This window comes from Eleutherodactylus coqui, chromosome 1 (genome assembly GCF_035609145.1).
Source record: "Eleutherodactylus coqui strain aEleCoq1 chromosome 1, aEleCoq1.hap1, whole genome shotgun sequence".
Taxonomy (NCBI): domain Eukaryota; kingdom Metazoa; phylum Chordata; class Amphibia; order Anura; family Eleutherodactylidae; genus Eleutherodactylus; species Eleutherodactylus coqui.
This window is the reverse complement of record NC_089837.1, coordinates 16,023,232-16,039,167: the sequence shown is the minus strand read 5'-3', so window position 1 is coordinate 16,039,167 and position 15,936 is coordinate 16,023,232. Positions and strand designations below refer to the sequence as shown.

Sequence of the window (15,936 nt, the reverse complement as noted above, 5' to 3'; positions counted from 1 at the left end):
TAGCCTTCCTGTCAAGAATTGTTTTGCCAGAGTCTGCGGAGTGACCCCTACCCCTTTCCTCCTCCGGAGTGCCCCCAATCCAGGACTGGTGACATACAGATAACGTGGACTGTAGGACCGGTTTCATCCTGTGTATCCTCCCTACCTCTGAGTTATAGCCTGTCACTGCTTACAGTGACTTGTACCTGCATTACCTGTAAAATAAGTTATATCGGGCCCTAACCGTTCCTGGGGACCCGAGGTACTACACATAAGTCTCCGTGTTCATTTCTCCGCCGTATAGCATACCGGTGTGTGGGAACAGTGGCGTCACGAGTGATCACTACTACTCCCCCCCCATCCCGTTTATTGGCATTCCCTACCCTAGGGGTGTCGAAGCTAGGCTTCAACACTACACTGGCCTTGGCAGAGTGTCAACCCTCCGGGGACCAGAGCCTGGTAAGTGCCACCGTGACACGTCAGCACTTCACCCTTCCAGCTCTTCACGTTGGCCAGGTGCCCAGGGTCACCCCTCTGGGGTGTTGCATCCTGACCTTTGTGTAGCACTTGAAGACTGAATGAGGTGGTCATACTATTTGGGAGGAACATACTTTTCAGCAGGGGGGGCACATACTTTTTAAGAAGTGAGTTGTCACCAATACGCCCTTCCTGTTATGTATGAAGGATGCTTCCATAAATGTGTCGGATACTAATACCCCTTTAAATTTTAGGCTGCCCCTTCAGATTAGTTCCTAACAGAGTAGCCTTCAGACCAGAGAAGTTTGTGAACCCCTAGTTTTAATCAGTCTACAGTGATTTTTCAATAGCTTCATTTTTCTGTGCTTCTCCATCTTGGAGGAGTCTGCACAATGCTGCAATCTGTCTCCGAGGAGCCTCAGACGCTACTTGGCCATCCGCTGCTAATATTTGTGGTTTCCTTAGCTATGTCGCTGGCTCACGCTGCGCTCCTCCGTTATTTCTGGGCCTGGTGGGACTTGCCGGTGTGTTGTGTTTTCAGCCATCGCTCCCCTGATGAGATTATGAAGCCTCTAATATATGTGTAGTAAATGTGTCCTCTCCTGGAATCGGTGACTGTACATGTATGAGGCTGGCACAGTGTGCTCCTGGTATGGGTGACTGTACATGTATGAGGCTGGCACACTGTGGTCCTGGTATGGGTGACTGTACATGTATGAGGCTGGCACAGGGGGGTCCTGGTATGGGTGACTGTACATGTATGAGGCTGGCACAGGGGGGTCCTGGTATGGGTGACTGTACATGTATGAGGCTGGTACAGTGTGGTCCTGGTATGGGTGACTGTACATGTATGAGGCTGGCACAGTGTGGTCCTGGTATGGGTGACTGTACATGTATGAGGCTGGCACAGTGTGGTCCTGGTATGGGTGACTGTACATGTATGAGGCTGGCACAGCGTGGTCCTGGTATGGGTGACTGTACATATATGAGGTTGGCACAGTGTGGTTCTGGTATGGGTGACTGTACATGTATGAGGGTGGCACAGTGTAGTCCTGGTATGGGTGACTGTACATGTATGAGGCTGGCACAGGGGGGTCCTGGTATGGGTGACTGTACATGTATGAGGCTGGCACAGTGTGGTCCTGGTATGGGTGACTGTACATATATGAGGTTGGCACAGTGTGCTCCTGGTATGGGTGACTGTACATGTATGAGGTTGGCACAGTGTGCTCCTGGTATGGGTGACTGTACATGTATGAGGCTGGCACAGTGTGCTCCTGGTATGGGTGACTGTACATGTATGAGGCTGGCACAGTGTGCTCCTGGTATGGGTGACTGTACATGTATGAGGCTGGCACAGTGTGGTCCTGGTATGGGTGACTGTACATGTATGAGGCTGGCACAGTGTGCTCCTGGTATGGGTGACTGTACATGTATGAGGCTGGCACAGTGTGGTCCTGGTATGAGTGACTGTGCATGTATGAGGCTGGCACAGTGTGGTCCTGGTATGGGTGACTGTACATGTATGAGGCTGGCACAGTGTGGTCCTGGTATGGGTGACTGGGCATGTATGAGGCTGGCACAGTGTGGTCCTGGTATGGGTGACTGTACATGTATGAGGCTGGCACAGTGTGGTCCCGTATGGGTGACTGTACATGTATGAGGCTGGCACAATGTGGTCGTGGTATGGGTGACTGTGCATGTATGAGGCTGGCACACTGTGGTCGTGGTATGGGTGACTGTACATGTATGAGACTGGCACAGTGTGGTCTTGGTATGGGTGACTGTACATGTATGAGGCAAGCAGTTAGGTCCTGGTATGCGTGACTGTACATGTATGAGGCTGGCACAGTGTGGTCATGGTATAGGTGACTGTACATGTATGAGACTGGCACAGTGTGGTCTTAGTGTGGGTGACTGTACATGTATGAGAGAGGCACAGTGTAGTCATGGTTTGGGTGACTGTACATGTATGAGGCAAGCAGTTAGGTCCTGGTATGGGTGACTGTACATGTATGAGGCTGGCACAGTGTGGTTGTGGTATGAGTGACTGTACATGTATGAGACGGGCATAGTGTGGTCAAGGTATGGGTGACTGTACATGTATGAGGCTGGCACAGTGTAGTCGTGGTATGAGTGACTGTACATGTATGAAGCTGGCACAGTGTGGTCGTTGCATGGGTGACTGTACATGTATGAGAGAAGCAGTTAGGTCCTGGTATGGGTGACTGTACATGTATGAGGCTAGCACAGTGTAGTCGTGGTATGGGTGACTGTACATGTATGAGACTGGCACAGTGTGGTCTTGGTGTAGATTACTGGACATGTATGAGGCTGGCACAGTCTGGTCTTGGTGTGGGTGACTGTACATGTATGAGACTGGCACAGTGTAGCCATGGTATGGGTGACTGTACATGTATGAGGCTGGCACAGTGTGGTCCTGGTATGGGTGACTGTACATGTTTGAGGCTCTCACAGTGTGGTTGTGGTATGGGTGACTGTACATGTATGAGACTGGCACAGTGTGGTCTTGGTGTGGATTACTGGACATGTATGAGGCTGGCACAGTCTGGTCTTGGTATGGGTGACTGTACATGTTTGAGGCTCTCACAGTGTGGTTGTGGTATGAGTGACTGTACATGTATGAGGCTGGCACAGTGTGGTCTCGGTATGTGTGACTATATATGTATGAGGCTTGCACAGTGTGGTCGTTGTATAGATTACTGTACATGTGTAAAACTGGCACAGTGTGGTCTTGGTATGGGTGACTACATGTATGAGGCTGGCATATTGTGGCCCTCGTATGGGGGACTGTACATGTATGAGGTTGTCGCAGTGTATTCGTGGTATGGGTGACTGTACATGTATGAGGCTGGCACAGTCTGGTTTTGGTATGGGTGATTGTACATGTATGTGGCTGGCACAGTGTGTTCTTGGCATGGGTGACTGTATATGTATGAGGCTGACAGTGCGGTTCTCTTTGGCATGGGTGACTGTACATATATGAGGCTGACACAGTGTGATCGTGGTATGGGTGACTGTACATGTATGAGGCAGGAACAGCGTGATCGTGATATGGGTGACTATACATGTATGAGGTTGGCACAGTGTAGTCCCGGTATGGGTGACTGTAGATGCATGAGGCTGGCACAGTCTGGTCTTGGTATGGGTGACTGTACATGTATGAGGCTGGCACATTGTGGTCCTGGTATGTATGAGACGAGCAGTAAGGTCCTGGTATGGTTGACTGTACATGTATGAGGCTGGCACAGTGTGGTCTTGTTGTGGCGGACTGTACATGTATGAGACAGATACAGTGTAGTCATGGTATGAGTGACTGTACATGTATATGACTGGCACAGTGTGGTCATTGTATGGATGACTGTACATGTATGAGGCTGGCACAGTGTGGTCGTTGTATGGATGACTGTACATGTATGAAAATGGCACAATGTGGTCTTGGTATGGGTGACTGTACATGTATGAGGCTGGCACAATGTCGTCATGGTATGGGTGACTGTACATGTATGAGGCTGGCACAGTGTGGTCATGGTATGGGTGACTGTACATGTATGAGGCTGGCACAGTGTGGTCGTGGTATGGGTGACTGTGCATGTATGAGGTTGGCACAGTGCGGTCCTGGTATGTGTGTCTGTACATGTATGAGGCTGGCACAGTGTGATCCTGGTATGGGTGACTGTAGATGTATAAGGCTGGCACCGTTTGGTCGTTGTATGGGTGACTGTACATGTATGAGACTGGCACAGTGTGGTCATTGTATGGATGACTGTACATGTATGAGACTGGCACAGTCTGGTCTTGGTATGGGTGACTGTGCATGTATGAGGCTGGCACATTGTGGTCTTGGTGTTGGTGACTATACACGTATGAAGCTGGCACAGTGTATTCGAGGTATGGGTGATTGTAGATGTATGAGGCTGGCACAGTGTGGTCTCGGTATGGGTGACTGTACATGTATGAGGCTGGCAAAGTGTGGTTGTGGTATGGGTGACTGTACATGTATGAGGCTGGCACAATGTGGTCGTGGTATGGGTGACTGTACACGTATGAGGCTGGCACATTGTGGTCTTGGTGTGGGTGGCTGTACATGTATGAGGCTGGCACAGTGTATTCTTGGTATGGGTGACTGTACATGTATGAGGCTGGCACAGTGTGGTCCTGGTATGGGTGACTGTACATGTATGAGGCTGGCACAGTGTGTTCCTGGTATGTGTGACTGTACATGTATGAGTCTGGCACAGTGTGGTCCTGGTATGGGTGACTGTACATGTATGAGGCTTGCACGGTGTGTTCCTGGTATCGGTGACTGTACATGTATGAGGCTGGCACGGTGTGTTCCTGGTATCGGTGACTGTACATGTATAAGGCTGGCACGGTGTGTTCCTGGTATCGGTGACTGTACATGTATAAGGCTGGCACGGTGTGTTCCTGGTATCGGTGACTGTACATGTATAAGGCTGGCCCAGTGTATTCGTGGTATAGGTGACTGTACATGTATGAGGCTGGCACAGTGTGGTCCTGGTATGGGTGACTGTACATGTATGAGGTTGGCACAGTGTGGTCCTGGTATGGGTGACTGTACATGTATGAGGCTGGCACAGTGTGGTCCTGGTATGGGTGACTGTACATGTATGAGGCTGGCACAGTGTGGTCCTGGTATGGGTGACTGTACATATATGAGGTTGGCACAGTGTGGTTCTGGTATGGGTGACTGTACATGTATGAGGGTGGCACAGTGTGGTCCTGGTATGGGTGACTGTACATGTATGAGGTTGGAACAGTGTGGTCCTGGTATGGGTGACTGTACATGTATGAGGCTGGCACAGTGTGGTCCTGGTATGGGTGACTGTACATGTATGAGGTTGGCACAGTGTGGTCCTGGTATGGGTGACTGTACATGTATGAGGCTGGCACAGTGTGGTCCTGGTATGGGTGACTGTACATGTATGAGGCTGGCACAGTGTCGTCGTGGTATGGGTGACTGTACATGTATGAGGTTGGCACAGTGTGGTCCTGGTATGGGTGACTGTACATGTATGAGGTTGGCATGGTATGTTCCTGGTATGGGTGACTGTACATGTATGAGGTTGGCATGGTATGTTCCTGGTATGGGTGACTGTACATGTATGAGGCTGGCACAGTGTGGTCCTGGTATGGGTGACTGTACATGTATGAGGCTGGCACAGTGTGGTCCTGGTATGGGTGAGTGTACATATATGAGGTTGGCACAGTGTGGTCCTGGTATGGGTGACTGTACATGTATGAGGCTGGCACAGTGTGGTCCTGGTATGGGTGACTGTACATGTATGAGGTTGGCACAGTGTGGTATGGGTGGCAGGTCGGGCTCCACCCCCGCCATCTCCTCTCTTCTCTATTCCTGCGGCGGTGTTGAGTGGAGTCAGACGTCTCCTCGCTGCAGCTGAGAGGCTTCCACACCCAATGCCCTCCCCGCTGCTACCCTCCCGAGGCCGCTGCAGCCCCGAGGAGCATCGTCTCATCCCCTTCAGGAAACACGTTGTCAGGGAGGAGCGATGGTACAGGTAGGATAAGCAGGCAAGGTGCCAGGGGGCACATATTTATATGTAGACCCATATTGTGCCATCACTGGTGCCCACAGCCCGTCTACACCCACAGCAGTGGCTACAGGTACTGATGCCTGCTAATATACCATGTCACCAGCTCTGCTACATCTTGTATTTAGTTTTAGTGCATCTGACAAACACATCTTTAGTAGCTTACGCTGCAGTAGCTTATCTCCATTCCATTTGACCGTCTAGGCTCTGATGCACAAACTGTACAGCTCTGCTACACCTCACAAACTCTCCGGCTCTGCTGCACCTCACAAACTCTTCGGCTCTGCCGCACCTCACAAACTCTTTATCTCTGCTGCACCTCACAAACTCTTCGGCTCTGCTGCACCTCACAAACTCTTCGGCTCTGCTGCACCTCACAAACTCTTCGGCTCTTCTGCACCTCACAAACTCTTCGGCTCTGCTGCATCTCACAAACTCTTCGGCTCTGCCGCACCTCACAAACTCTTCGGCTCTGCTACACCTCACAAACTCTTCGGCTCTGCTGCACCTCACAAACTCTTCGGCTCTGCTGCACCTCACAAACTCTTCGGCTCTGCCGCACCTCACAAACTCTTCGGCTCTGCCGCATCTCACAAACTCTTCGGCTCTGCCGCACCTCACAAACTCTCCAGCTCTGCTGCACCTCACAAACTCTTTGGCTCTGCCGCACCTCACAAACTCTTTGGCTCTGCCGCACCTCACAAACTCTTTGGCTCTGCTGCACCTCACAAACTCTTTGGCTCTGCTGCACCTCACAAACTCTTTGGCTCTGCTGCACCTCACAAACTCTTTGGCTCTGCTGCACCTCACAAACTCTTTGGCTCTGCTGCACCTCACAAACTCTTCGGCTCTGCCGCACCTCACAAACTCTTCGGCTCTGCCGCACCTCACAAACTCTTCGGCTCTGCTGCACCTCACAACCTCTTCGGCTCTGCTGCACCTCACAAACTCTCCGGCTCTGCTGCATCTGCGTTGTCAGCACATTATGTAACTCCATTAGGGCGGCTGTGACCCCGCAGAGCTGAGCCGCTCATACATTAGTGATGGTAACCTAATTCCAGCACACGATCCCCCGGCTGCAGGTTGGCGGTGCGGCACACGCACTCCTCTCTGCTCAGTCACCACGCCAGAGCTGCACAACATCTCTATGCAGCAGTTCACCTGTGTGAGGTTCTGCAGCAGCTTATTGGGGGGGTTCACACATTATACAGGGGGCTGGGGGATGCAGCCACATAGCCCTGGCGGGACGGGGGTCAGCGCGCTTTCTGCAGACCTTGAATGGCTCACTAAGCAGCACTGTTACGTATGTAGACCCATCCTCCTGCTCTGTGTGCCCTTGTCAGTCTACACTGCACTTCTCGCATTTTATTCAAGACTGGATGAAGAGTGCTGGGAGGACACAGAGTGAAGTGATGCTAAGCGGTAGGATGGAGATGATAACAGGGGCCCCTGGCCAGCCTCACCATGTCGGGGCCCCTGTGGGGTTCAGGAATACAGATATAGAGGGTGCAGTAGTTTCTGGGCCCTGAGGGGACCCCAATATTATGGCAGGTGGGGCCCCAGGGCGGAGCCTGGTGTTACAGATTGTTTCTGATGGTTTCACACTGGTTAATGATTGGTTGAGCGCAGCTCTTCCTGGCACCGCACAGGTTAATCTCTGGAACAGTTCTTCCTGGCATAGTAAGTGCCATTCCCTACTGCAATGCAGTTCTTTCATGTTATTTATTGGTATAGTTCTTCCTGGCACAGTGCAGGTTAATCTCTGGCATAGTTGCTTCTGGCACAGTACTTATTAGTCTCTGGTACAGTTCTTCCTGGCATTGTATTAGTCAATCTTCGGCACCATTCTTCTTGGCACAGGAAGCGTTAATCCCTGGCATAGTTTTCCCTGGCACAATACAGGTTACTCTCGGGCACACTTCTTCCTGGCACTGTACAGGTTAATCCCTGGCATAGTTCTTCCTGGCACTGTACAGGTTAATCCCTGGCATAGTTCTTCCTGGCACAGTACAGGTTACTTTTAGGCACAGTTCTTCCTGGCACTGTACAGGTTAATCCCTGGCATAGTTTCCCCTGGCACAATACAGGTTACTCTCGGGCACACTTCTTCCTGGCACTGTACAGGTTAATCCCTGGCATAGTTCTTCCTGGCACAATACAGGTTACTCTCGGGCACACTTCTTCCTGGCACTGTACAGGTTAATCCCTGACATAGTTCTTCCTGGCACAATACAGGTTATTCTCGGGCACACTTCTTCCTGGCACTGTACAGGTTAATCCCTGGCATAGTTCTTCCTGGCACAGTACAGGTTACTTTTAGGCACAGTTCTTCCTGGCACTGTACAGGTTAATCCCTGGCACAGCTGTTGGCACAGGTTAATGGCTGGTGCCCGCTGTTTGCACATCTGTCCTCTGCACCGTTAATCCCGCTCACAATTTCATTTTCTCCTCTCTGCTGCTGGATAAATCCCCCCGAGGCGGCTAAAGCGTCCAGACTGAGCCGCCAGTGACCCCGATACAGGAGCGCCGCCTCTTACATAACCACACATTGCCCATCCCTGCTGGGCACCAGGATGATGATGGCACTGCCAGCCCTGACCACCACTATAGACTGTATATGTGATGAAGGGCCATGAAGTGGCGCCATCTAGTGTCAGTACATCACTGTGCACTCCACATGTACCATGCTGCCCACTGTGGGCCCTTCAGGCATTATAACCCCTATAGCGCCACCTCTGGCCAGTAGCCCACAGACTCTGAGTGAGCATGGAATGCTTTATTCCTGTCCGCTTCTTTGCTCTATGTGTGTCAGTCTCCACTGCACTTCTTGCATTCCCGTCATGAACCAGAGTGGTCCGCATGAACAGTGTTGGCGCACGGGATTGTGGGAGAACACAGAATAAAGTGGGGGGACATAAAGATCAATCCACGCAGAATGAAACCTTCTGCAACGTCCTTCGTTTCAAGATCTCTGTTTGCTGTCAGTAAAGCGGAAGCTCCTTATTTTCATCCCGGCCCGCGCTGATGCTTCTCGCAGCGATATTTGTGGGGGGCCGCCTTCACTGGCACATTGTAACGGATCCTCCAGCTGTGTGCGGCTGTAGGGCTCATTCACACAGTGAAGAGAACCCATTGATTTCACTGACGTCATTCACGTCCGCGTATTTTTCACGCGATTTTCGGTTGCGTAAAAAAAAAAACCAAACGGCAGTGTGCCCGATGTCGGTCCGTCTTACGTCATTGGGGGGGATGGGACTGCGCAAGTACACCGTGAATACGCACGGTACAGGTAAAGCCCCTGCGCATTCGCGCAGCAAATTAATGCGATTTTGTGCGTTTTTTTTAGTCAGCATAAATACGCAGCAAAAAAACGCGCATTTTCGTTCACCACGAAAACGCACTAAAATAGAGCAGACTTTGTTCCGAAATCGCGGCGTTCGCACGCCAGTCTGCGAAGCCTCACTGAAATCATCGAGGCGTTTACGGTGTTTAGCGCGGCGTTTGGAATGCGGCGGTAAACGCTGTAAGTGTTGTGTGGCGGCTGCAGCGCTCGTTCACACAGAGCCGTACGCAGATTTGGATCCGTGAAGACGCAGCACATTAACGGACGCGCTGCGTATTCCGGGGGGTTGATGCCTTTACGTGATACTTGCCTTTTTCACTCCGTTGCCCCCCTGCCTGCGGTGAATATATGGCGCGCTCACCCCGGAGTCACGCCGCACCAATGACATCAATCAGCGCCAGAATAGAAGATGAATAGGGCTTCCGTATTCCGTGTAACATGTGGCGCGTTTACCTCGGCGGGAACGAACCCCTGACAGCAAGCAGAGATCCTGATGCCAGGGAGGAGTCTGTCCGTGAGGTGGTTGCAGACGTTTTGGCGCGGTACGTTATGACGGTCTCTTGTCTTGCAGCTGGGGGATGGCGGTCAATGTTTATTCCACGTCTGTGACCAGTGAGAACCTGAGCCGCCATGACATGCTGGCGTGGGTCAACGACTCCATACAGCTCAACTACACCAAGATAGAGCAGCTGTGCTCAGGTAAGGAGGAGGGGGCTACTCCAAGGCGTCTGGTCTAACAAGCCTGCTGCCATGGCAACCGCATGGTTCCGCGTGGTCTCATTGCGCGGGGGCATTCGGAACCCCCAAATGCTGATGGGAGCATTTAAAGGGTTAATAGGGTGTCAGCGGCCGCCATGTAGAGAGCAGGATCATAACTGAACCTTCATGACGTAAATACACGTCTTGGGAAGTGAAGGGGTTAATGGTGATGCCATGTTCCGTACAGGGCGCTCACCCTCGCTGTGTCTCCGCAGGCGCCGCCTACTGTCAGTTCATGGATATGCTCTTCCCCGGGTGCATCTTACTGAAGAAGGTGAAGTTCCAGGCGAAGCTGGAGCACGAATTCATCCACAACTTCAAGGTCCTGCAGGCCGCCTTCAAGAAGATGGGCGTCGACAAAGTAAGATCACCGTCACCTTATACAGTATATCCTACCTGCAGGGTATATATGTGTTATTATATATGTGCCCCTTCCTACAGACTGCACACAAGACTCTTGTCCTCAGTATCCTCCCTGCAGGGTATATATGTGTTATTATATATGTGCCCCATCCTACAGACTGCACACAAGACTCTTGTCCTCAGTATCCTCCCTGCAGCGTATATATGTGTTATAATATATGTGACTTCGTCCTACAGACACCACAAGACTCTTGTCCTCAGTATCCTCCCTGCAGGGTATATATGTGTTATTATATATGTGACCCCATCCTACAGACTGCACACAAGACTCTTGTCCTCAGTATCCTCCCTGCAGCGTATATATGTGTTATAATATATGTGATTCCGTCCTACAGACACCACAGGACTCTTGTCCTAAGTATCCTCCCTGCAGGGTATATATTTGTTATTGTATATGTGACTCCGTCCTACAGACACAACAGGACTCTTGTCCTCAGTATCCTCCCTGCAGCGTATATATGTGTTATTATATATGTGACCCCATCCTACAGACTGCACACAGGACTCTTGTCCTCAGTATCCTCCCTGCAGCGTATATATGTGTTATAATATATGTGACTCCGTCCTACAGACACCACAGGACTCTTGTCCTCAGTATCTTCCCTGCAGGGTATATATGTGTTATTATATATGTGCCCCTTCCTACAGACACCACAGGACTCTTGTCCTCAGTATCCTCCCTGCAGGGTATATAAGTGTTATTATAAATGTGACCCTGTCCTACAGACACCACAGGACTCTTCTCCTCAGTATCCTCCCTGCAGAATATATATGTGTTGTTATATATGTGACCCCGTCCTACAGACACCACAGGACTCTTGTCCTCACTATCCTCCCTGCAGGGTATATATTTGTTATTATATATGTGCCCCTACAGACACCACAGGAATCTTGTCCTAAGTATCCTCCGTATTCTTCCTGCAGGGTATATATGTGTTATTATATATGTGACCCTGTCCTACAGACACCACAGGACTATTGTCTTTAGTATCTTCCCTGCAGGGTATATATGTGTTATTATATATGTGACCCCGTCCTACAGACAACACAGGACTCTTGTCCTCAGTATCCTCCCTGCAGGGTATATATGTGTTATTATATATGTGACCCCATCCTACAGACTGCTCACAGGACTCTTGTCCTCAGTATCCTCCCTGCAGCGTATATATGTGTTATAATATATGTGACTCCGTCCTACAGACACAACAGGACTCTTGTCCTCAGTATCCTCCCTGCAGGGTATATAAGTGTTATTATATATGTGACCCTGTCTTACAGACTGCAGACAGGACTCTTCTCCTCAGTATCCTCCCTGCAGGATATATATGTGTTATAATATATGTGACTCCGTCCTACAGACACCACAGGACTCTTGTCCTCAGTATCTTCCCTGCAGGGTATATGTGTTATTATATATGTGCCCCTTCCTACAGACACCACAGGACTCTTGTCCTCAGTATCCTCCCTGCAGGGTATATATGTGTTATTATATATGTGACCCTGTCCTACAGACTGCACACAGGACTCTTCTCCTCAGTATCCTCCCTGCAGAATATATATGTGTTGTTATATATGTGACCCCGTCCTACAGACACCACAGGACTCTTGTCCTCAGTATCTTCCCTGCAGGGTATATATGTGTTATTATATATGTGCCCCTTCCTACAGACACCACAGGACTCTTGTCATCAGTATCATCCCTGCAGAATATATATGTGTTGTTATATATGTGACCCTGTCCTACAGACACCACAGGACTCTTGTCCTCAGTATCATCCCTGCAGGGTATATATGTGTTATTATATATGTGCCCCTTCCTACAGACACCACAGGACTCTTGTCATCAGTATCATCCCTGCAGAATATATATGTGTTGTTATATATGTGACCCCGTCCTACAGACACCACAGGACTCTTGTCCTCAGTATCCTCTGTATCCTCCCTGCAGGTTATATATGTGACCCCGTCCTACAGACACCACAGGACTCTTGTCCTCAGTATCCTCTGTATCCTCCCTGCAGGTTATATATGTGACCCCGGTCCTACAGACGCCATAGCATTCTTCTCCTCAGTATCTTCCCTTCAGGGTATATATATATTATATACAGTAGCCTGCCTCTGACAGTACAGTGACAGCGCAGCTTCCATTTATTACTGCTACAGTCAAATGAGGGCTGCGCTGTGATTGGTTGCAACAAATGGGCCACAAAGACAGAATTTCTACAGCTTTCCTGGGCGTGCGGTGCCGGGTTCAGAGGCGCCCCCTGTATATGTGACCCCGGACAGTACCCAGGACTCTGATGGGTACGGGCGTCTGAGGGAGCTACCCTGGCACTTACCTCCTCTCTGAATTGTTGTCATTAACTCTTTGCTTTCAGATAATCCCAGTAGAGAGATTAGTGAAGGGGAAATTCCAAGACAACTTTGAGTTTGTCCAGTGGTTCAAGAAATTCTTTGATGCCAACTACGATGGGAAGGAGTACGACCCCATGCTGGCAAGACAAGGGCAGGACGTGGCACCCGCACCCAACCCCGGAGACCAAGTCTTCAACAAACCCAAGAAGCCCATTATCACATCAGGTATAGCAGACATCACCCAAACCTACATATCTGCAGTGCTTGGGATACAGGCTGATGGTAATGTGTGCAGTGCTGCGGATACAGGCTGATAGTAATGTGTGCAGTGCTGGGGATACAAGCTGATAGAAATGTGTGCAGTGCTGGGGATAGAAGCTGATGGTAATGTGTGCAGTGCTGGGGATAGAGGCTGATAGCAATGTGTGCAGTGCTGGGGATAGAGGCTGATAGTAATGTGTGCAGTGCTGGAGATAGAGGCTGATAGTAATGTGTGCAGTGCTGGAGATAGAGGCTGATAGTAATGTGTACAGTGCTGAAGATAGAGGCTGATGGTAATGGGTGCAGTGCTGGGGATAGAGGCTGATAGTAATGTGTGCAGTGCTGGGGATAGAGGCTGATAGTAATGTGTGCAGTGCTGCGGATAGAGGCTGATAGCAATGTGTGCAGTGCTGGAGATAGAGGCTGATAGTAATGTGTGCAGTGCTGGGGATAGAGGCTGATAGTAATGTGTGCAGTGCTGGAGATAGAGGCTGATAGCAATGTGTGCAGTGCTGGGGATATAGGCTGATAGTAATGTGTGCAGTGCTGGTGATAGAGGCTGATAGTAATGTGTGCAGTGCTGGAGATAGAGGCTGATAGTAATGTGTACAGTGCTGGAGATAGAGGCTGATAGTAATGTATACAGTGCTGGAGATAGAGGCTGATAGTAATTTATACAGTGATGGGCATAGAGGCTGATAGTGATGTATACAGTGCTGGAGATAGAGGCTGATAGTATTGTGTGCATTGCTGGGGATATAGGCTGATAGTAATGTGTGCAGTGCTGGGGATAGAGGCTGATAGTAATGTGTGCAGTGCTGGGGATAGAGGCTGATAGTAATGTATGCAGTGCTGGGGATAGAGGCTGATAGTAATGTGTGCAGTGCTGGGGATAGAGGCTGATAGTAATGTGTGCAGTGCTGGGGATAGAGGCTGATAGTAATGTGTACAGTGCTGGGCATAGAGGCTGATAGTAATGTGTGCAGTGCTGGGCATAGAGGCTGATAGTAATGTGTGCAGTTCTGGTGATAGAGGCTGATAGTAATGTGTGCAGTGCTGCGGATAGAGGCTGATAGCAATGTGTGCAGTGCTGGGGATAGAGGCTGATAGTAATGTGTGCAGTGCTGGAGATAGAGGCTGATAGTAATGTGTGCAGTGCTGGGGGTAGAGGCTGATAGTAACGTGTGCAGTGCTGGGCATAGAGGCTGATAGTAACATGTGCAGTGCTGGGGATAGAGGCTGATAGTAATGTATGCAGTGCTGGTGATAGAGGCTGATAGTAATGTGTGCAGTGCTGAGGATAGAGGCTGATAGTAATGTATGCAGTGCTGGGGATAGAGGCTGATAGTAATGTGTGCAGTGCTGGTGATAGAGGCTGATAGTAATGTGTGCAGTGCTGGGGATAGAGGCTGATAGCAATGTGTGCAGTGCTGGAGATAGAGGCTGATAGTAATGTGTGCAGTGCTGGGGATAGAGGCTGATAGTAATGTGTGCAGTGCTGGACATAGAGGCTGATAGTAATGTGTGCAGTGCTGGGCATAGAGGCTGATAGTAATGTGTGCAGTGCTGGGGATAGAGGCTGATAGTAATGTGTGCAGTGCTGGTGATAGAGGCTGATAGTAATGTGTGCAGTGCTGGGGATAGAGGCTGATAGTAATGTATGTAGTGCTGGGGATAGAGGCTGATAGTAATGTGTGCAGTGCTGGGGATAGAGGCTGATAGTAATGTGTGCAGTGCTGGGGATAGAGGCTGATAGTAATGTGTGCCGTGCTGGGGATAGAGGCTGATAGTAATGTGTGCAGTGCTGGTGATAGAGGCTGATAGTAATGTGTGCAGTGCTGCGGATAGAGGCTGATAGTAATGTGTGCAGTGCTGGGGATAGAGGCTGATAGTAATGTGTGCAGTGCTGGGGATATAGGCTGATAGTAATGTGTGCAGTGCTGGGGGTAGAGGCTGATAGTAACGTGTGCAGTGCTGGGCATAGAGGCTGATAGTAACATGTGCAGTGCTGGGGATAGAGGCTGATAGTAATGTATGCAGTGCTGGTGATAGAGGCTGATAGTAATGTGTGCAGTGCTGAGGATAGAGGCTGATAGTAATGTATGCAGTGCTGGGGATAGAGGCTGATAGTAATGTGTGCAGTGCTGGTGATAGAGGCTGATAGTAATGTGTGCAGTGCTGGGGATAGAGGCTGATAGCAATGTGTGCAGTGCTGGAGATAGAGGCTGATAGTAATGTGTGCAGTGCTGGGGATAGAGGCTGATAGTAATGTGTGCAGTGCTGGGCATAGAGGCTGATAGTAATGTGTGCAGTGCTGGGCATAGAGGCTGATAGTAATGTGTGCAGTGCTGGGGATAGAGGCTGATAGTAATGTGTGCAGTGCTGGTGATAGAGGCTGATAGTAATGTGTGCAGTGCTGGGGATAGAGGCTGATAGTAATGTATGTAGTGCTGGGGATAGAGGCTGATAGTAATGTGTGCAGTGCTGGGGATAGAGGCTGATAGTAATGTGTGCAGTGCTGGGGATAGAGGCTGATAGTAATGTGTACAGTGCTGGAGATAGAGGCTGATAGTAATGTATACAGTGCTGGGGATAGAGGCTGATAGTAATTTATACAGTGATGGGCATAGAGGCTGATAGTATTGTGTGCAGTGCTGGGGATATAGGCTGATAGTAATGTGTGCAGTGCTGGGGATAGAGGCTGATAGTAATGTGTGCAGTGCTGGGGATAGAGGCTGATAGTAA

General features: G+C 50.0%; 1 protein-coding gene across 4 annotated transcripts in view; it reads left to right on the top strand.

Moving 5' to 3' along the window:
• Positions 1 to 15,936, top strand: part of MAPRE3 (microtubule associated protein RP/EB family member 3) — a 131,067-nt gene that overhangs the window by 88,418 nt on the left and 26,713 nt on the right. For 3 of the 4 annotated variants that reach the window (XM_066594391.1, XM_066594392.1, XM_066594390.1), the window contains 3 exons: positions 9,965 to 10,092; positions 10,368 to 10,513; positions 12,954 to 13,155. In XM_066594391.1, coding sequence (XP_066450488.1) covers positions 9,972 to 10,092; positions 10,368 to 10,513; positions 12,954 to 13,155 — 469 coding nt within the window. In that variant the 5' untranslated portion in view covers positions 9,965 to 9,971. Of the gene's footprint in view, positions 1 to 5,902; positions 6,018 to 9,964; positions 10,093 to 10,367; positions 10,514 to 12,953; positions 13,156 to 15,936 lie in introns of those variants that run through there. The other variant, XM_066594389.1, reaches the window with a different exon arrangement.